We start from the raw sequence: 23,037 nt of genomic DNA, 5'->3' as shown, positions 1-23,037 counted from the left end.
GAGATTGTATGCCTTTTGTTTTAACTAGAGCCAGAAGAATGCCATATGTCTTATTAAATAAATACTCTGTAATGAAACATATATACTATTCAGTGCTGTGAGGAAAAAATGGATTAGAACTCAAGATGTCACAGCTCAGGAATCAGTTGCATTGATATTTGCTAGTTTTGTTGTCAGTCTGGGCAAAATCAGTGCCTAACAACAAGATCATCCCAATTTTATTTTTAAAAAAGTTTTAAACAAATTAAAATAAATCTGGAGGAAGGAAGTCTAATTATTAAAGGTTGTGGAAGAATAAAATCTCACCATTGAAAGAGTCATTAAAAGTCATGTCTTCTGATTTCCTACTAAGCACAGTAGTCCCTGGAGCTTCCAGACTATAAACTACTTTCATACTTTGGAGATGAGTTCCTTTAGTTTCTGGAGTTTAGAAATTGTGCTATTATCTTAGGGTCATGAGTTAGCATGATTTGCTTCTACATATCCTCAGTAAAAACTGATATATGGTTGAAACTTACTGGATTTCATTAATCAGTGTCACCACAATAAAAAAATTAATTAAAATGCGATTATGTCATTGTACATGATATATATAAACATGTCATAATATTACACATAATGTGAAGTTAATTGTTTATAGTGCCATAAATTAAGTCTATTTAAAATAGATAATATAATAGAGATGTCTTTACTAGTAAGAAATTGAATTTTTACTAAAAGGGCATCTAAAATTTCCATGGCCAGAATACTTCTAGGAATATATATTTTTGCTCATTTTTTGTTACTTTGCTCACCGATATCTTATAAAATTTTTAAATGATGATAATGTGAGATAATTTCCATGAGAAATAAAATAAAAATGAAAGATAGACTCTTTCTTTTCTAGTGAATAAAGTCATTTGGTCCCCCAGATCCATTTTTCTTGGCAGAAATTATTTTTCTCTGAATCCTGAGGGAAATTCTTGGTTAAATGTAACATTTTTATGATTATACAGTCATAGCACAAAAGGAAATGTTCTGCTCTAAAACTAAAAAATCAGGTGGAACTGGCATCAGTGACGTTATGTGCAGTCTTGCTGAAAGCTGTTTTAAACTGATAAATGAAGTATTAAAAAATGCCATATTACCAATCAGATTTTTGGTATTTTCAGGTTGTGGGAGAGGGCTGCCTTCTTGTCAGGTTTGCTGACTAGATTCAGAGGAGAGTCTATTCAGCCTTCCACATTACTCATGATGACCCCAGAGGGGTGGGGACCGTGGGAGGCTGACCTCCGCCTCGGAAGCCCATTTACAAAAACAAAACCAGACCCTGCTCTATGGGGCTAAATGGGATGGCCAAATGCTGAGGTGTGCATGCAAACGAGTGTTTTCTTCTTCAATATGCCCAGCTCATTTGAATTTTAATAACTCCCTTCTGAAGCAGCTTTTGAGTTTAAATGTCTGGATGTCACTCACCAGAGCCAGTGGGGCAGCTGATAGGAAGGATGACAACTTTGGCGAGCTCTTTTGAGGAAGAAATGGTTCTAGAGAATAAAAATCATGCTTGGCATAGGCAGAAGAGAGCAAACTTGAAGGAGAGCATGGCTTCATTGCCTCTGTGTGCCATTTAATAACACAAGGGGAAGAAAAGTATGATGAGTTATTCCTCAGCCACACTTGTGCAAGGAGGAGATTGGGCATCATGATCTCAATTTTAGCCAATCAAATTTGAGATAGCGAATATATTCATCTGCTTTCTAATGCAGAGGGCTCTTCTCACTTTAATACTCATGTGATAGAACATACAAGCCGTTTATAGCATTCTACATGTTCATAGCAGGATTATGTTTCAAACCATACCAAATAGATGAAATGCCTTCTAGTTTTTAAAGTCTTCAGTTAATAGTTTTGAATATAACTTTTTTTTTTTATTATACCCTATAACATTCTCTTTTCTTTCCTATGGACATTTCTTGACTATGCTAGGCTTAAAATTTGCTCATAATCTAAGTCCTCCTATCATTTAATTTTTTTCCCCCTTAAGGGCCTTTAAATTTTGCCTCTTATTTTTGTCTTTTTTTTTGCTCGTTTTTTCATTTTTTTCCTGACTGCTCATCTTTTTTTTTTCCTCAACCTCATAGAATATTCAGATTTCAGGAAGACTTTATCCACTTCTTTTATAAACATTTGAAATATATTAAAAGTACTGAATAAGAGGAGTCATTTCTTTTGAATGCTGACATTAGATATTTCTACCTATTTAAAATTATTTTTCTTATTTTGTTTGGGAATGTGACTAATTTTCTAAGCTTTATTTTTCTATTATACCTTAAAGTTCACGGTAAGAAGTTTTATTTGAGGAAAATATATATATTCTTGTAATAAAGTCATTATGAATGGTATTTTGTTCTTGATATGAATTCATTGGTCAGTGTGATCTGTGTATATAAGAACTGGGCTTCTGCATGAACTATAGATAGATATATTCTCAATCATTTTTGGACTATTTATATAAGATATAATTGTTGGCCCATCTAGCCAGAGGAACAGAAATAGTGAATCCTAAGTATAGAACAAATGATATGAGAAAGCTATCCTGTTTTTCTTATGAAATTGTGGAGTCAGTTGCCAAGATTGTGTTAAAGTATTTTAATTTAGCAATAATTTACCTATACAGTTCTTTTAGAAATATTTATTAGAAATGATATGTATATAACACTAAGTTTAAAAATGGTAAAAAGAGTCCCCTATAATCTTACCACCTAGAGATAACCACAATAGATATTCCAGTATATGTCCTTTTAGATGTGTGTGCATTATACTATGTTGAATCACAAATTTTCTATTATTTTGTTGTCTAACTTTTTTAAATTTAACAAATTTACATGTAAATGGACATAATTACCACCCATCTCCTCCAAAAGAATCCTTTCATCGCTTTCTAGATATTTGTTAATAAGATATGTTTTGGAAGTGTTCAATTTCTATTTTTTGTTGTAAACACCATGAAAATATGTGAAAGAAAAAAGTCACCAATTATTCCATGACTCTCTAACAGCTACTATCATTTTTGAATTTTACTTTTTAATTCGTTGCTTTTATGCACACACAATTTTTACATATTTCCAAGTAAACATATACTTTGCATTTTTAACTTAATATATTATAAACATTTTCCTAATTTCCATATATCTCCATAATTATCATTTTAAATGACTACAGAATATTCCATCAAGTTAATAATAATGATCTTAACCATTTCTGTATTGGTCATTTTTAAAGTTTCCATTATAGAGAACATCTTTATACATGTAGCTTTCTCTTTTCTGCATATAGCTTTCCTTAGAATAAATTCTCAGCAGTTTATTAATGGGCAAGTGTCTAGAGGATTTGGTGACTATAGGGTGGCATGGCCTCATTGCTCTTCAAAAGGTCTGTGCTAAGTTTAGTACCTCAGCCATGTCTGAATATGCAAAGCAGTATATCATAGAGGTTAAAATTGTGGGAGTCAGACTACCTGGGTTCATACCCCGCTTCCACCACTTGCAGGCTATATAACTTCAGGCAAGCCGCTTAAGTCTCTAAGCCTCAATTGCTTCTGTAAAGTGGAGAAAATAATGGCATCTTTTTTACAGAGTTATTGTAAGGATTATGTTTATGAGTCATTTTATGTAACAGTACTTAGAAAACAAAATAAAGAATAAACCTTTTCTAGTTATCATATGACAAAGCAAACCAACATATAAACAAATGACTACAGTAAAAACCAAGCAGATATAAAATGATACTTTAAGACTGCTTTAATTTGCATTACATTGCCAGAAGGAATGAACATTTTTGTATGTATTTACTATCTGAGAGGTGGTTTATTTCTTTTAATTAAACTTTAGACAGTTTCTTTTTTTAAAAAAGGTACACCTTTTTTCTTTTACTTTTTATTTTGAAATAATTTCAAAATTCCATAAAAGTGAAAACACCCAGGGAATCCCTATATTCCTTTTACCCAGGGACCCTATTTGCGTTTCACTGACAGTCCAAATGATGTCTTTAGCAGACAAAAATTTAATCCCGAATGTCACACTGTGCTTATTTATTATATCTCTTCAGTCTCCTTTAGTCTGGAACAGTTCCTCAGTCGTTCTTGTCTTTCCTGACTTGAACATGTTTTAAGATTAGAAGAGAGGTATTTCATGGAACATTCTTTTATTTCGGTTTGTCTGTTTTTACTCACAGAAGAGTTAGGTCAATCATCTTTGGCAGGAATGTCACGGACGTGGAGCTCTGCTCTTCTCACTGCATCCCATCAGGTAGCACGTGATGTCTGTCTCCCTGCACCGGTGATGTTTGCTTTGATCACTTGAGTTAGCTGATATCTTCCAGGTTTCTCTACTATCAAGTTTCTCATTTCCCTTTATCATCAATCAATATTTTGTGTGCAGGTATTTTGAGACTATGAATATCCCATTTGTCATCCAACTATCATTAGTTGTAGTATTCATTAATGTTTTCTTGTCTCAATTAATTATTACCATGATAATTGTCAAAGATGATTCTTAAAATTTTGTTATTCCATTTACATTTTTAGTAAGCATTCTACTATAAGGAAGAGCTGCTCCCTTTCTCCTTTTTTTATTCCTCTCTTTTTTTTCTTAATTAGTATGGACTACTACATTCTTATTTATTATTTAATTATTCATTATTTGACCCTCAGATTGTTCCAGATTAGATCAGTAAGAGCCTCTTTAAGTTGACTCTTCTGTTTTTTTGATGTGACCCTGAGAACTTTCTTTCTTTGTGGCACAAAAGATGTTCTAGGCTCATCTTGTATTATCATTAGCCCTATAATAGCCAGATAGCTCAAGTTCCTTTTAGTGGGGAATAGAAGCTGAGATCTGGCTACAAACTATCTCATTGTTACTAGGGCAATCACCGCTCCTAGGCCCTTGCAGTGGACAGAGTTAGGAAATTCTCTTCCTCCTCCTGTCCCCACCAGGCCACAGCCCTGCTAAAGTTTATTCTCTCTCAGGTTCTGATCTCCACACTGCTAGACAGCCTTTCTGGTGCTAGGGTCCCAGGGATGTTATTGAAGTACTTGATCTTAAGACAGAACATCCTCCCAATTCTTAGTCTCTGACTGACGTATCAGAATCATCAGCTGTTTTCAATGACTATCATAATTGTAAAGTTTCTGGCCAGGGGCTAAATATCTCCTAGTCCCCACAAATATGCCATGCTGTAATTATCTCTACTTGTGTTTTCCAAGGACTTTGGAAAATTTCTATATATCCTTTTTATCTTGGTTTAAACATTCTTTCCTCAGTGGGGAAAAAGCAAGGTCCCAGATTAGCTTAGCTTTCTTATATGATACTTTCCTGTATGTTTTTCATAGTACTTTATATGTGTGTAATTATTTGCTTAATTATTTGTGGTTCTTTATTTAATGTCTGTCTTTCCCATTAGACTGTAATTTCCTCAAAGGCAAGAAGAACATCTGTGTTTTATCCTAAATGCTTAGAGCAGAGTACTTGGCAGGTAATAGTTTTCAAATATTTGTTGATCTACAGCTTTAAGCATATGTATATGAATGAATATTCTAAGCCAAGTTGCTTCTAAACAATACTGAAGATAGAGACAGTGAAGATACATCCACACTATACAAGCAATGTGCTGGTGATGGGAATATACGCATCACCGGCCACCAGCCTGCTTGTTACCAGACTTTTACCATAGGGCTTACACATGTGCATTGTAGCACTGAGATCTGATCCTTTGTGTAGCCAAAGTATGTGTGATAATGGGTCCTGTTGTAATGTATTATGTTCAGATATGCCATTTATATCAGGGTTCTTTGAGGCTGTGGACTGAGTGAGAGATTTAAAGCAATTTTGTACCTGGACTTTAAAACATCTGGATCCTTTTAACAAGTACTGTTAAGTCTTCTCAGTTCCATATTCATTATCTATAAAGCATTTCAGCATTTCCTTTTATCTAAAATACTTGTTTGAAAGACAAAGCACTGTAATAAGGGAGCTGACCATTCTTGTTACTGAGATTTGATTCTTGTGTCCAACGCTAAAGACCTCTGAGGAAGGAACCATGTGACTCCATTTACCCCAAGCTTTGGGACCCCTCTTTTTCCATGCATCTCCCCAAGTGCATGGCACTGCCAAATATTTTCTTCTTTAACAGTTACTAAATTATTCTTTTATTCCAGTTACTGTCAGAATTAGTTTTCTGCAAGTATAGCGGAATATTCTGTGTGAGTCTAGTTATGCTACTCAGTACTGATTCTCTTTCTTTTAAAAGTAGATTTATTGTGTTATAGCACTTTCTTGATTTTCAACCCTATGCTCCATTTTACAAGTTCTCCTTGTTTCTGACACTTGGTTGTGTATCAGATCAATTCCAAAGAGCATAGAAGCAACATGAAAAGTGTACAGTAAAGTGCAGTTATTAGTGAAAGTTCTTTTGCCCTGTCAAGGGAGAGCCCATTGTCTAAGCAATAAGACGTCTGAAAAATGGTCATATTTCACACTAGGTCCTCGTATTAGAGGGCAGGTTGAATGTCTTTACTGATTCCCTGGATACTCTGAAAACTGAAAAATTTCCATAGTGAATTCTGCAGAAGGACCTGGAATAAAATTTTATGTAATTTTTAAAACACTTGATCTAAGAAAAAAATTAATAGAAATCTGTTTATGAATTAATGATTTTCAATATAGAATTGGGTTTATGTTTTTTAATAGGAGAGAAAAGTAATTCTGTGCACAGGTATTTACCATACTGTCCCCTAGTTCATTGGGCCATTTTTATGAATCATGAACCAAAAGGACCCCCCAAAACACAACTTAATTTTTGATTGTTTTTGTGTGTGAAATCAAAGGCTTCAATTTGCAGCTACTATTGTGTAGAGACAGTTGCCACATGCATGTAATCAGTATAGAGTTATGTGGCTAGCCAACCAGTGAATTCTATCACTGCATTTTTATTTTTATCACACCTGATTTTTCCTTGTCTGTTTGTCTTTGCACTAGAATTTCAGCTCCATGAGCATGGTGACCTGTTCTGTCTCGCTCGACACTATCTCCACTGTTCGGAACAGTGCCTGGTACCTAAGAAGTACTCAGTTGATGGTGGAATGAATGAATGTGTTTATGAATATATTTACTTTTTGTCTGAAATTCTACTCCTCCTGAGAGTAATGCTTAACTCCCTGGTACTATTTCCTGTACTCCTAGTATTGCATCTCAGGGTAGAATAGAAATATAACTTCAGTTACTGGTAACACAGCATAGAAAAATGGCAGGCGTGTTGTGGTTTTAACATTTTCCAAAAGCAAAGTGTTGGAGAGGAGAGAAACATCACTGGAAGGCACACAATTAGTTTTATCTTCCCAAGTTGGCAAATGAAGAAGTGAGGAGGTTATACAGTTGGTAGCTAGCCTGAGAAAACATGCTGATTTTTGAGATAGCTCCAGTTGGAAATACAAATCTAAGACATCGAAGAAAGTCCTGGGTTAGAAGTATGGATTTGCTAGTCATCAACATGTAAGTAGTACATGAAACTGTGAGAGTGAATGAGCTCCGGCAGTGAGACTCAGCAGAGGAACAACGCAGAAGTTTGGGGAAGCATTTATTTCAAGACTGGGGGCATGATACAGTCTTAGATGAAAAAGTATGGAAAGAAAGACTGAAAAAAAAAAAAAAGCCCTTGAATCTGGTGTTTAGATAGCATTTAGAAATCTTAGCAAGTGCAGTTCAAGTGGAGTAGTGGGGGCACTAACTAGATAGGAATTATGTTAGGGTACTTTTAATACAAAAAGCACTAACTCAATTCCACTGACTCAAAAGTAAAGATATTTATTGCAAGGATTTCTAGCTTTTTCAGGAACTGAAGGGCAGAAACTCTACTTCCAGCCCTTGAGACTATGAGGGGCAGAAAGATACCAGGCACTAAGCCTTTATCTCACTCTTTCTCTCTGCCTGTCTTCTCTCATGGATTCTGCTTCATCTCTTTCCATGCTCTGTTGTGTGTGCGTGTGTGAGAAAATACATATAATATAAAATTTACCATTTTAACCATTTTAAAATGTATAATTCAGTGGCATTTGGTACATTCACAGTTTGGTGCAACCATCACCACTCTTTAGTTACAGAACATTTTCATCACCCCAAAAGAAACCCTTGCACCCACTGAGCATTTGCTCTCCACTCCCCATTTCATCCAGCCCCTAGCAACCAATAATCTGCCTTCCGTCTCTGTAGATTTACCTATTTTGTGTATTTTATTTGAATGGAATCATACACTGTACGGTCTTTTGTGAATGGCTTTCACTTAGCGTAATGTTTTCAAGGATCATCCATGCTATAGCCTTGTTAAGGCCAAACATTCTATTGTGTGGATATACCATATTTTATTCATTCATCAGTTGATGGACATTTAGGTTGTTACTACCTTTTGACTATTATGAGTGGTCTTGCTGTGAAGATTTATTTATAAGTTTTTGTTTGAACTCCTGTTTTCAATTCTTTTGGGTATATAGGAGTGGTAGAATTGCTGGATCACATACTAATCCTGTGCCATTTTTTGAGGAGCTGCTAAACTTTGTCCACAGTGTCTGTACCATTTTATAGTCCTACCAGCAACATATGAAGGTTCCAGTTTCTCCATATCCTTGTAGAGAACAAGCCAGCACTTGTTTTTTTTCCTATTATTATTATCCTATCGCATGTGAAGTGATATCATTCAGTTTTGATTTGTAGTTCCCTAATGACCAATGATGTTGAGTGTAGTATATCAACGTTGGAGAATTATTTATTCAAGTCCTTTGACCATTTTTAAAAATTAGATTATTTTTTATTAAGTTGTAAAAGTGCTTTATATATTCTGGATACTAGACCCTTATCAGATAATACAGTTTGCAAATATTTTTTGCATTTCGCTGGTTGTCTTTTCACTTTGTTGATAATATCCTTTGATGCACAAAAGTTTTTAGCTTTGACAAAGTGCTCTTTATCTGTTTTTCCTTTCGTTGCTCATGTTTTTGGTATCGTATCTAAAAATCCGTTGCCAAATCAAAGGTCATGCAGATTTACCTCTATGTTTTCTTCTAAGAGTTTTTACAACTTAATTTTTATATTTAGGTCATTGATCCATTTTAAGTTAATTTTTGTATACGATATTAGGTAGGAGTCCAACTTAATTATTTGCATGTGGATGTCTTATTGTCCCAGCATCATTTGTTGAAGAGACCATTCTTTACCCCATTGAATGGTTTAGCACCATTATCAACAGTCAAGTGACCATAAAGTATGGGTTTATTTCTAGCCTCTCAATTCTATTTTTTTATGTCTATACTTATATTTGCCAATACCACACTGTTTTGATTACCATAGCTCTGTAGTAAGTTTTGAAATATGGTATGTGTGAGTCCTTCAGATTTTTCTTTTTCAAGATTGTTTTGGCTATTTGGGGCCCTTGCAATTTCCTATAAATAAGAGAATCAGCCTTTTCATTCCTGAAAAAAAAAAAAAAGGCTGTTGAAATTTTGATAGGGATTGTGTTAAATCTGTAGATAGCTTTAGATAGTATTGTCATCTTAACAATATTTCCAATCAAGGAACACAAGCTGTCCTTTCATTTATATGCATGTTCTTTAATTTCTTTCAGCAATGCTTTGTCCTTTTTGGTTTATTTATGTGTCTTTTATCTCTATTAAATTTATTTCCAGGTATTTTATTTTTGGCAGCACTATTGCAAGTGGCATTGTTTTATAATTTCCTTTTCATTGTTTTATAATTTCCTTATTCATTGCTGGGATATTGAAACACAATTTTTGTTTGTTGATTTCATACCCTGCAATTACTGAATTCTATTTTTCTGTATACAGGTTCATGTCATTTGCAAATGAGATGTTTTATTTTTTCCTTTCTAATCTGAATGCCTTTTCTTTTTCTTGCCTAATGGCCCTGGCTAAAACATACAATGCAAAGTATTAAAAGTGGGCATCCTTGTCTTATTCCTGATAGTAGAGGGAAAGCTTTCACCATTGAGTATGATGTTCACTGTGGGTTTTCTCAAGTGCACTGTATCATGTTAAAATAACTTTGTCGTATTCATAATTTTCTGAGTATTTTTATTGTGAAAGGGTGTTGGATTTTATGAAAAGTTTTCTGAAAATTGAGATGATTATGTGTACCCCCCTTCATTTTATTAATGTAGTATATTACATTGATCTATTTTCTTATGTTGAATGACACTTGAATTTCTGGGATAAATCCTGCATGATTGTCATGTATAATCCTTTTAATATGACATTGGATTCAGTTTACTAGTGTTTTCTGGAAATTTGTCACATCTATATTCATAACAAATACTGGTCTGTACTTTCATTGTGGTGTCTGTCTGGCTTTGGTATCAGGATAATGCTGGTCTCATAGAATGAGTTAAGTATTCCTTTCTTTTCTCTTTTTTGTAAGAAATTGAGAAAGATTGTTGTCAATTCTTCTTTAAGTGTTTGGTAGAATTCACCAGTGAGTGAAACCTTATGGTCCTGAACTTTTCTTTGTTGGGTGGTTTTTGATTACTGATTCAATCTCTTGACTTTTATAGGTCTGTCCATATTTTCTATTTATGCTGGAGTCAGTGTAGGTAATTTGTGTGTTTCTAGGAATTTAATCACTTTATCTAGATTATCTAAGCTGCTTACATGCAGAACTGGAAACCAAAAGTCTCTCCTTTTATTTTTTTGTTAGAACAAGCACATAAAATTTACCATCTTAATCATTTTTAAATATACAGTTAAGTATATTCACATTGTTGTGAAACCAATTTCCAGAAATTTTTCATCTTACAAAACTGAAACTAGACCCATTAAACAATGCCTACCTTTTCTCCCTCACCCTAACCCCTAATAACCACCATTCTACTTTCTGTTTCTATTAATTTGATTACTTTAGATACTTGATATAAGTGGAATACAGCATTTATCTTGTTACTGGCTTGTTTCACTTAGTGTAGTATCCTCAAGGTTTATCCATGTTGTAGCATATAACAGGATTTCTTTTCTTTTAAGGTTGAATACTATTCCATTTTGTGTCTGTTTCACAGTTTGTTTATACAGTTATCTATCAATGGACATTTGGGTTGCTTCCACCTCTTGGCTATTTCAAACAGTACTGCTGTGAATATGGGTTTATTGAGATCTCTTCAAGACTCTGCTTTCAATCCTTTTGGTTATATACCCAAAGTGAGATTGCTGGGTCATATGGTCGTTTTATTTTACATTTTTTGAGGAGCCATCATATTGTTTTCCACAGCAGTTCTGGATAATCCCACCAACAGTATAAAAGTGTTCTAATTTCTCTACATCCTTGCCAGCACTTATTTATTTTCTTTTTATTTATTTTTTTTTATAGTAGCCATTTTAATCAGTGTAAGGTGATATTGTCATTTTTATTTCTCTGATGATTACTGGTGTTGAACATCTTTTCATATCCTTGTCGGCCATTTGTGTATCATCTTTAGAGAAATATCTATTTAAGTGTTTTGCCCATTTATGTTTTTCCTTTTCGCTATAGCTCTTTCTTCAACTGTTTTCACCTTTGTTGACTCTGCCTCTACTTCGGCTTCTCCTTGTTTTTTAACCTCTACTAATTCTGCTGCTTTTCTTGCTGTTTCTGTTTTTGCATTTTTTTTTCCTGTGCTTTCTCCTTTCTCCTTGTCTGATGATTCTGTGACTTTTCTTGCTTCTGCTTCTCCTTTTCCTGTGCTTCTCCTTTTTGCAGCTGGTTTCCCTTTTGCTTATCCTGTCTTGCTGCTGCTTTCTCGTTCTTCAGTGCCTGCTGATTCTGTGGCTTTTCAGCCTCTGCTTCTCCTTCTGTGCTTCTCCTTTTGGCGGTTGGTTTCAGTTTTGCTGACGCAGTGATTCTGTGGCTTTTCTTGCCTCTGCTTCTCTTTTTCCTGTGCTTCTCCTTTCTGCAGCTGGTTTCCCTTTTGCTGACGATGTCCCCACTTCTGCTTTCCCCTTTTTCCCTATCTGATGATTCTGTTGCTTTTTCTGGCCTCTGCTTCTCCTTTTCTTGTGCTTCTCCTTTCTGCAGCTGGTTTCCCTTTTGCTGACGCAGTCCCTCTTCTGCTTTCCCCTTCTTTAGAGCCTGCTGATTCTGTGGCTTTTCTGGCCTCTGCTTCTCCTTTTCCTGTGCTTCTCCTTTCTGCGGCTGGTTTCCATTTTGCTGACGCAGTCCCTCTTCTGCTTTCCCCTTCTTTAGAGCCTGCTGATTCTGTGGCTTGTCTGGCCTCTGCTTCTCCTTTTCCTGAGCTTCTCCTTTCTGCAGCTGGTTTCCCTTTTGCTGACGCAGTCCCTCTTCTGCTTTCCCCTTCTTTAGAGCCTGCTGATTCTGTGGCTTGTCTGGCCTCTGCTTCTCCTTTTCCTGTGCTTCTCCTTTCTGCAGCTGGTTTCCCTTTTGCTGACGCAGTCCCTCTTCTGCTTTCCCCTTCTTTAGAGCCTGCTGATTCTGTGGCTTGTCTGGCCTCTGCTTCTCCTTTTCCTGAGCTTCTCCTTTCTGCAGCTGGTTTCCCTTTTGCTGACGCAGTCCCTCTTCTGCTTTCCCCTTCTTTAGAGCCTGCTGATTCTGTGGCTTGTCTGGCCTCTGCTTCTCCTTTTCCTGAGCTTCTCCTTTCTGCAGCTGGTTTCCCTTTTGCTGACGCAGTCCCTCTTCTGCTTTCCCCTTCTTTAGAGCCTGCTGATTCTGTGGCTTGTCTGGCCTCTGCTTCTCCTTTTCCTGAGCTTCTCCTTTCTGCAGCTGGTTTCCCTTTTGCTGACGCAGTCCCTCTTCTGCTTTCCCCTTCTTTAGAGCCTGCTGATTCTGTGGCTTGTCTGGCCTCTGCTTCTCCTTTTCCTGAGCTTCTCCTTTCTGCAGCTGGTTTCCCTTTTGCTGACGCAGTCCCTCTTCTGCTTTCCCCTTCTTTAGAGCCTGCTGATTCTGTGGCTTGTCTGGCCTCTGCTTCTCCTTTTCCTGAGCTTCTCCTTTCTGCAGCTGGTTTCCCTTTTGCTGACGCAGTCCCTCTTCTGCTTTCCCCTTCTTTAGAGCCTGCTGATTCTGTGGCTTGTCTGGCCTCTGCTTCTCCTTTTCCTGAGCTTCTCCTTTCTGCAGCTGGTTTCCCTTTTGCTGACGCAGTCCCTCTTCTGCTTTCCCCTTCTTTAGAGCCTGCTGATTCTGTGGCTTGTCTGGCCTCTGCTTCTCCTTTTCCTGAGCTTCTCCTTTCTGCAGCTGGTTTCCCTTTTGCTGACGCAGTCCCTCTTCTGCTTTCCCCTTCTTTAGAGCCTGCTGATTCTGTGGCTTGTCTGGCCTCTGCTTCTCCTTTTCCTGAGCTTCTCCTTTCTGCAGCTGGTTTCCCTTTTGCTGACGCAGTCCCTCTTCTGCTTTCCCCTTCTTTAGAGCCTGCTGATTCTGTGGCTTGTCTGGCCTCTGCTTCTCCTTTTCCTGAGCTTCTCCTTTCTGCAGCTGGTTTCCCTTTTGCTGACGCAGTCCCTCTTCTGCTTTCCCCTTCTTTAGAGCCTGCTGATTCTGTGGCTTGTCTGGCCTCTGCTTCTCCTTTTCCTGAGCTTCTCCTTTCTGCAGCTGGTTTCCCTTTTGCTGACGCAGTCCCTCTTCTGCTTTCCCCTTCTTTAGAGCCTGCTGATTCTGTGGCTTGTCTGGCCTCTGCTTCTCCTTTTCCTGAGCTTCTCCTTTCTGCAGCTGGTTTCCCTTTTGCTGACGCAGTCCCTCTTCTGCTTTCCCCTTCTTTAGAGCCTGCTGATTCTGTGGCTTGTCTGGCCTCTGCTTCTCCTTTTCCTGAGCTTCTCCTTTCTGCAGCTGGTTTCCCTTTTGCTGACGCAGTCCCTCTTCTGCTTTCCCCTTCTTTAGAGCCTGCTGATTCTGTGGCTTGTCTGGCCTCTGCTTCTCCTTTTCCTGAGCTTCTCCTTTCTGCAGCTGGTTTCCCTTTTGCTGACGCAGTCCCTCTTCTGCTTTCCCCTTCTTTAGAGCCTGCTGATTCTGTGGCTTGTCTGGCCTCTGCTTCTCCTTTTCCTGTGCTTCTCCTTTCTGCAGCTGGTTTCCCTTTTGCTGACGCAGTCCCTCTTCTGCTTTCCCCTTCTTTAGAGCCTGCTGATTCTGTGGCTTGTCTGGCCTCTGCTTCTCCTTTTCCTGTGCTTCTCCTTTCTGCAGCTGGTTTCCCTTTTGCTGACGCAGTCCCTCTTCTGCTTTCCCCTTCTTTAGAGCCTGCTGATTCTGTGGCTTGTCTGGCCTCTGCTTCTCCTTTTCCTGTGCTTCTCCTTTCTGCAGCTGGTTTCCCTTTTGCTGACGCAGTCCCGCTTCTGCTTTCCCGTTCTTCAGTGCCTGCTGGTTCTGCAGCTTTTTCTACTGATTCTGTCCCTGCTTTTCCTTTTGCTGATTCTGCCTCTCTTTCTGCTGATGCTGATTTCCCTTCTGCTGCTTATGTTGCTCCTGCTACTTTTACTTCTCCTTCTTGGTCTTTTACTTTTCTATACATCATTTCTGACCTCCTTATAACTTCACTTTTACATGACCCTTAATAGCTACTCCAGTCTTGACTGCACCTTATGTCTCCACTCATAACTACTCCACGTTTCATTATTTTCAGATTCAAATTACCTCCCCCATCTGAATAAAAAGAATTTAATGTTAAAGTTATGGTACTGTGTCACAGATAGCTGATTAACCTATAGATTAGCTGTTACCTTAGATGCTCACCTCTGAAGCAGTCAGCCATGGCACAGTCTGAGGTGTAGAATGGTGAATCTCATAGTGCAGAACATGTCTGTGTAGGGCCACAGGTATTGAAGGTAATCCATAATCCTTAGAAGAGACTGTACCTGAGTAGGCAATAAATGTCTCCTCTGGGAGTAGATTGAGGAGTAAATGAGCAGTGAGGCAATAGTGTAGAGAAAGTTACTCTTTTTAGAAAGCTGGGCGAAAAGGAATGAGAAAAAGTATGGAACATAGCTAAGTAGCTATGTGGAATATTCCTGTCCAGACAAGAGGGAAAGACTGGAGACAAATGAGAGAAGAATAGAGGGAACAAGGCTTTGTAGCAAATTGGGTTGAGATTACGAGCATAGGATTGAAAAATGAACCACAATGGAAGATGTAATACCCAGATCTTTTGAAACTAGAAGAACCAGGAGGGAAAGTTGGCCTTTTTCACTTTCATGATGCTATCAAGGTGCTTTATTATTTTTTTCCTTTCTGTTGCAGGCCCTGAATCTGTGCCTCCTTCCCTTCTCAAGGTAGTGATGAAACCCATTGCAACTGTTGGCGAAAGCTACCAGTACCCTCCCGTGAACTGGGCTGCGCTCCTCTCTCCACTTATGAGGCTAAACTTTGGTAAATGTCAAGGTTTTTAGGTCTTCAGACTCTGCTTTTAGGGTGTGACTTGAGTAGAAAAATAGACTCTGTCACAATTGGTGGTGACTGGATAGACTTTTAGGATTTGGGGGTTTGACTTTTTGGATGGGACTGCTGAGTTCCTTTCAGTGTCTTTATACCTTTCACAGAGGGTGGGGAGGAGGCTGAAGACACAGGATGCGCTCATCAAGATAGTACTTGACTGATTTGTGCCTGTTGGTGAGCATCTGTTGCAGGCCCCGGAAAGCCAGGTTTGATGGTTATCGAATTGCATTTCCAGAGCCATGAGTTTCAGTGGGATGCTGTAACTGTTTTCTATTGCTGCTATAACAAATTACCACAGACTTTGTGGTTTGAACCAACCATTTTATTATTTTATAGTTCTATAATAACTACAGAATATAGTTCTTGTAAAAACCGCAAGTCCAACATGGTTCTCACTGGCCTAAGCTCAAGATACAGACAGAGCAGTGTTACTTCCTAGATGCTTTGAGGGAGTGCTGTGGTCTGAATGTTTGCGTCCCCCACAATTTGTGTTGAAATCTTAACCTCCACTGTGATGGAATGAGGAAGTGGGGCCTTTGGGTGGTGATTAGGTCATGAGAGTGGAGCCCTCATAGATAGGATTGATGCCCTTATAAAAAGAGGCCCCACAGAGCTTCCTTGCCCCTTCCACCATGGGAGAACATACTGAGAAGTTGCAAGTCTGCATCTCAACAAAGAGCCTTCACCAGAACCTGACCATGCCAGCACCCTGATCTTAGACTTCCAGGCTCCAGAACTGTGAGAAATAAATTTCTGTTGTTTATAAGCTACCCAGTCTATGGTATTTTGTTATAGCAGCCCAAACAGACTAAGAAAAGGAGAATGCATTTCTTTCCCTTTTCCAGCTTCTAAAGGCTGCTCACATTCCTTGATTTGTGGCCCCCTTTCTCCATCTTTAAAAAGCAAACAACAGAGGGCTGATGCCTTCTCTTGCTGTCATCTATCTGGTTCTCTGCAGTTGGGAAAGGTTTTCCATGTTTAAAGATTCTTGTGATTAATGAGTCTAGTTGAATAACCCAAGATAATGTCCCCATTTCAAGGTCCTTAACCTCAACCACATCTGCAGAGTTCCTTTGCTATGCGAGGTAACATATTCATAGGTTCCAGAGATTAGGATGTGGACATCTTTGGGGACCATTATTCTGTCTACCACAGATACTTTGTGGTGAGAGGCAAAGGGAATGCATACCTCCCCACACCTTTCATTCATCCACCACAACCTCTTTTATGGAATTAATTAACATATAGAAATTTAATTTTATGTACTTGCCTCCATCTCAAAAAAAAAAAAAAAGAACAATTTTAACAGTGTTGTAATTGTGGGTGTTTGTGTGTATTTGCTATAAGTGGTCTATTTTTGACAGTAGGGTGCTAACTTATGTATGATATACAGAAGGAATTATATACTATAATTTAGGTGTAATTTAAGGGATTATTAAAGATGATTTTGACTATGTACAATTTTTCACTTAAAGGCTTTTATTTTAAACTAATCCGTGTATAAGATATGATGCTACTACACTGTGTCTTCAGAGATTTTATTTGAAAAATATGTCCCCCTGCCCCTCCCTTCTTTTGCATACTGTATTAAGAATGTTTTTTAGTAAAACTCCTTAGAAAAAGGAAGAAAAGGTCCGGTTGGGAAAACACATCTGCCTGTGGGGATCAAATTGTTAAAAAGACTTGATCACTAGAGAATGTGACGACATCTTTAAGTCCTTCCAGACCAAGACAGATTTTCCTATGTGCTGAATGCAGGATTGAGAGGAGGGGAAAACAGAGGCAAAGGGATTTCTAGCTAAAATTATCTCAACATCATGTTAGTATTTGAGCATTTATTAGCTTTCTCTCAATATCATAAGAGAAATTTCCCTTGCTCAAGGCCCTTGCCAATTCCAGACTTGGGACTTTGATGCCAGGGGATACTTTTGCCTCATAACTAAAAGGTCTCTTGAAATATCATTTTGTTTACTGAAGTTATATTACCTGTAGAAGTCACTAAGCAGATGCTTTGATTTGAGACACTGAAAGCTAAAAATGAGTCAGAGAAGCAGCTACATTAGATATTCCTTTCCTTTTCTTTTCAGGTGAAGAGATTCAACAACTGTGCCTTGAAATTATGGTGACTCAGGCACAGTCATCCCAGAATGCAACTGCACTCTTGGGATTATGGGTGATGCCACCACTGATCCACGGTCTGAGTGTATGTAGCAACTAAGGGTATTGGGCATCAGGAGGATATGTTTCCCTTTTCTTTGCAGAGGTGTGGCGGGGGGGGGGGGCGGTGCGGAGAGATTAACATTCATTTGGGTGCATGTTCTCAAAGCCAAGAGTGGACAAATGGGATTTTGCAGAAATTGAGGGTTTGACATTGACAGTAGCTGGCCAGAAGAGTGGAAAATTGTGTGATTTAGAACTCTGCCATAACCATCACCATTCATGTTTTCAGCTACCATTTATTACAAAAAAGGGAAAATGATCAGTGATATTAAATTTTTTTTCTCAAGATCATATAGCTAGAAAGGTGTAGAGCTATTTGAACCTGGGTTTATTTGTTTATATCATACATATAATCGTTTCAGTAAGTATTAAGAGAATGGAAAATCTACATGTACTGTGTATGTGATCTCTCCCTCTCACAGAAAGGATAGCGATTAAGGTGAGTCTTGAAGGCTTGGTAGGATTTGGTTAGGCATCAAGTTAGAGGCACCAGGAGATGTAGGTGGAGAGAGTAGATCGTCTCTGCTATGGGGTTCAGTTTGAGCAAAGTGCTAAGGAAGAAGTGATCTACTCTGGTATTTGTGATAGAGAGAGGGGACCAGCACCTTCCATGATATAGGCTAAGGACAGTTAGAAAGAATGGGGCAAAATTATTTTAAAATGTGCAATTAGTAAAGGTGTATAAATTTGAGTATATTTCAAGCTAGGACCAAAAATACACATTTTATGATTCTTTAGAGGTTTACCAATTGATTATACATTAAATGATCTCATCTTTGTTATTCTATTCTAGGAGGCTTTAATTCTTTGAGCATGCTGCAAAGCCCTCTTATTATTTCCTCAAAATTTTGGCTTCAGTCGCTACTCTGCACTTCTTTCTTTTAAGCTTTCCTACATCTCCTAATATTTTTTTTAATCGAAAGTTGATGTTACTGAGGTCTGCATCTTTTCTGTCAGCTATTATCATTACCTATCTGCTGCCACTTTATGAGCACTTGCTATTCACCCACTACTTGTAAGCACTCAATGAGTACTTTCAGACATCAGATTTAATCTCTTTTCAACCCTGAAAGGCTGATTTTTTTTTTATAGCTTTATTTAGCTATAATTTATATCCCATAAAATATGGCCATTTTAAGTGTAATTGGAGTTTTAGTACATTTTATATATTTTTATCTATTACCAAGAATACTTGCATCACCCCAAAAAGTTTCATTGTGCCTACTTTGTAGTCAATTCCTTGTCCTAATCTCAGACCCAGGCTACTACTGATCAGCATTTTGCCTTTTTAAAAGAACTTTCATATAAATTTAAATTTCACATGAAATTTAGAAATTCTTTAGAATCACACACTATGAAGTCTTTTGTGTCTGGCTTATTTCACTTCTGAGCAGTAGATTTTATTGTTTCCATTTTATAGGTTGGTAAACTGAGGAGACAGAGGGTAAGCAAATTTCACAAATCTGATATATGGAAGAGAGTGTGGGTGACTCCAACGTCCATGTCTTAAACACTGAACTATTAACTCCTTCCTTTCGAATCAGGAATAACTAACAGCTTATTTTGTTGACCTCAGAAGTTTCTAGGTTTTAGTGATCTTTCTACTTCTCTTTTAGATCTGTGCCAGTTTTTTTGCATTCATGCTTGATTATGGACCTTTCACATTACCTTTGTTAATAAAGTTTGTGAATTCGTTTTCTTAATTATATACCTTTTCATTTAGAAAATGATCTGAAATGGTATGTTCTTTAAAGTAAGCTTCAGATAGCTCATGCAACAACAAACATTGATCTTTGTTGAAATTTACTGATTTTTATCAGATTTTACTTTTTTATAACACTTCTCTTAGATTTAGTACCACACGTAGTTTCTAAAAAATTTCAAAGCCTATTCTCTTAAAATCTGTGACCCAGAGCTATTATCAACTGTGCCCTTTCTTAGCTCTCATGAACTCTAAGATGCCACGGTCAGTTTCACATGCTCAGCTGGTTCTTCTTTGGGCAGAAATGGTCTCAGCATGCCAGTTCCCCTTATTATTTCTCTGTGGTTCCTCAGAATAAGAAATTAATAATATCAGATATTCTGTTTAGTTGATTTCCAGCAGGTGAGCCTTTCATCTTCAGCTCTTCTTGCCAGAGAATGTGACATTAAGACTGTATAGCAACGGTCATGTACTTTTAGAAGCTGCATTTTATTCCCTCACTGAAAAGATCCAGTGTTTAAGCTGAGTGGTTTACAGATGGATTGACAGATACCATAAATACATATGAGTCACCATGGAGCCAAAATTTCATGTACCGGTAGCCCATTATATCATGAAGCTTTAGGAAAACGAGGAACAAGGAAGTTACCTGAACCTTTCTCTCTCAGTCTACTCTCAAACACAGTGATGACTTAGAAGTTTTGAATGTTGCAAACCCAGACTTGCCTTTTTATGTCCGACCTCTTCTATTTTGCCTCCAGCTGAATATTAAGAAATACCTCCTGGTAACTGCACCTCTGTGGATCAAACATGTCTCTGACGAACAGATCCTGGGCTTTGTGGAAAACTTAATGGTAGCAGTTTTTCAAGCAGCTTCCCCACTTTCCAGTCCTGAGTTATGCCCTAGTGCCTTGCAAGGTCTGAGCCAGGCTATGAAACTGCCCAGCCCTGCCTACCACCTCTGGAGCCTGCTCTGTGAAGCTACTGGGAAAATTTTTGACCTCCTGCCAAATAAGATTCGGGTAAGGAACAAAAATATTTACATTCCTGACAATTTATGTTTGGGATTTTTTAAAGCCTTTTTGGCAAAGCAGGGAGGTGTATGTTTTAAGAATGTGGTGGGAAGGCTAGCAAGAAATAACCACATTCTTTACTAAGAATGTGTTTGCTTCCAAGATCTAAATTGAGGTTGAATATTTAGAACTAGAGTCTTAAGCAAGCTCAGAAGCGGGTTAACCAGTGGGCACCAGGAAGTTTGCTCTTAAACCTTTTACCAAATGCCTGTAGGAGATGAGCAAGCTCGGAAACCCGTCCACTTTACACCCATAGAATCCTTGGGCATGTTGTCCAATACTCCAATCATATCAAGTGATTTAACACTAGCTTTTCCCCTCCCCTAACAGACCTCTGAATTATAGTTTTACAAAGAAGTTAAAAATTCATTTCGAATGATGATTCTGATAAGAAGAAAAGAAAGTACAGCCAAACAAATACCCAAATAACAGGAAAGATGTTTTTTAAATGATAAAAATTGGCCACACATTTTGGTTTGGTTAAAATTAAAATCATACCAGTTGCTGTTCATGGAGATAAACAAATCTACTAATCTGCCAGAAAATTAAGAACATTAAGAAATACTTATATTGTATTTTGACATGCTTGGTTTTTTTCTCTACCAGAGAAATGATCTAGAGCTGTATATCAGTGTAGCACAGTGCCTCTCGGAAATGACTGATGATGAAGCCAATCGGATTGCTCAGATTACTGAGGTAATAACATATCTATATATTTTTTCATTATTGAGGTAGGAATTACAATCGAAGAGGTGGCCAAGGCTAGTTTTGCTTCCTATTACTGGTTAATTTCAGGAAACGATCTCTGTTTCACACAGGTGTCTTGTGTCCAGCCTAGTCGTGTGGCTGGTTCTTAACAAATGTTATAGGGATGGATAGATGGAAGAATAACATTTTAACCTAATCACTTTGTCAAAAACATTTTAGTGCCACCTCTGGGCAAAAATGACAGGACAATGTCTTTAATACAAAATCCACAAGAATGGGAATATTCTGACCAAAGAACTTTCTGGTACATAGAAGGCATAAGTAAATAGTTCTGTTCTCACATTTATTTTTCTTCACCTGATACTTATCCTTTTGGAATGAAGAAAGGTGTCTGATTAAAATACAAGCACTATTAGCCCTGACACAAGATAATTAACAAGTACCCTTCACACCCATACCCAGTCAATGATGAATAAGCAAAAAGTAGCATTCCAGTAAGGTTGCCAGATTTAAAAAATATGTCTTGTTAAATTCAAATTGCAGATAAACAGTAATTTTTTAGTATAATGATATCCCAATGTACATGCTTATTCAAATGGCAACCTTGCATACCAAGTGATACCAAAGTGCTAGAACTGTGAGCTCTCACATAGCTGTGGACATCTTATTTCTTCCTCTTTATGAAATGTTTGCCTATTCTGTCGAATCATTGAGTTTCTACATCATGTGGCAATGATTCTCAAAATGTGGAGCCTGGGCCAGCAGCATTAGTATCGCCTGGGAACTGATTAGAAATGCAAATTCTTAACTCCCACCCCCAGACCTATTCAGTCAGAAACTCTGGAGGTGGGGCCCAGGTACCTATGTTTTAACAGCTCTTCCGGGTGATTGTGCATCCTAAGGTTTGAGAACCACTGTTAGAGTATTTGGAATATCAGCATTTTGAAGATGAGTTTGTTGTAAGCAGGAAGAAGCAGTATAAGGAAATGCTTAAGAGATTTGATTCAGGAGCCTCAGTGCCAAGGCTTGACATCCAGCTTTCTAATTTACTAGCAATGTGACCTTGGTTACATTTCATTACCTTTCTTTGCCTCGGTTTCTCATCTACAAAAGAAAGATAATAGCGCTTACCTCCTAAGGTTAATTTGAGAATTAAATGACTTAATCCAAATTAAGTTCTTGGAAAAGTACCTGACCCAAGGCAAGTACTCAGTAATTATTATCATAATTATTATATTCATGTATTTTATTATATCCTATTCTTACACTCATGTAATATAGTCAGAAGTAATGCATGTAATCATGTTTCTCAGAGTTATTTGCTTGCTTTCTTAAAACACCATACTAAATAGAACATACTAAATAGTGTTCTCCTGTGTCCGAAAGAGTTCCACTGAGGTCAGTGTTTTCATTTCTGGAAAGAACAGAGATAAGAATAAGGTAGTGGTGAAGAGCTCAGACTCTCTGGGTTCTGTTTCTTTTCTGACACCTATAGCTGTGACCTTAAGCAAGTTAGCTAACCTCTGTGCTTCAGTCTCCTCATCTGCAGCAGATGGATGAAAATAGTATTTTACTCCATACGGTTGGCGTGAGAATAAAGTAAATACTGTGGTTCTCAAACTTTTTGGTCTCAGGATCACTTTAGTGTCTTAAAAATTACTGAGGCCTTCAAAGAGCTTTTATTTATATGGATCATATCTGTCAATGTTTACCACATTAGAAATTAAAACTAGGAAAATATTTACTTAAAAATAATAATAAATTTGTTGCATCTTAACATAAAAAAGAAAATATATATATTTTCCAGAAAAATCAAAGAAATTAGTGAGAAAAGTGGCATCGATTCACATTTTTGCAAATCTCTAACGTTTGTCTTAATTGAACACAGCTAGATGCACATAGC

The 23,037-nt window shown here is 37.6% G+C and overlaps 1 protein-coding gene across 3 annotated transcripts in view; it reads left to right on the top strand.

The window, feature by feature from the left end:
* The window catches only part of FOCAD (focadhesin), a 252,868-nt gene that overhangs the window by 218,707 nt on the left and 11,124 nt on the right, over nt 1-23,037 (top strand). For all 3 annotated transcript variants that reach the window (XM_025051385.1, XM_006918338.3, XM_015594517.2), the window contains 4 exons: nt 15,237-15,365; nt 17,519-17,634; nt 20,115-20,375; nt 21,033-21,122. In XM_025051385.1, coding sequence (XP_024907153.1) covers nt 15,237-15,365; nt 17,519-17,634; nt 20,115-20,375; nt 21,033-21,122 — 596 coding nt within the window. The remainder of the gene's footprint in view (nt 1-15,236; nt 15,366-17,518; nt 17,635-20,114; nt 20,376-21,032; nt 21,123-23,037) is intronic.

Source organism: Pteropus alecto, unplaced genomic scaffold, assembly GCF_000325575.1.
Source record: "Pteropus alecto unplaced genomic scaffold, ASM32557v1 scaffold95, whole genome shotgun sequence".
NCBI lineage: Eukaryota > Metazoa > Chordata > Mammalia > Chiroptera > Pteropodidae > Pteropus > Pteropus alecto.
This window is presented reverse-complemented; position numbering and strand designations above follow the sequence as displayed.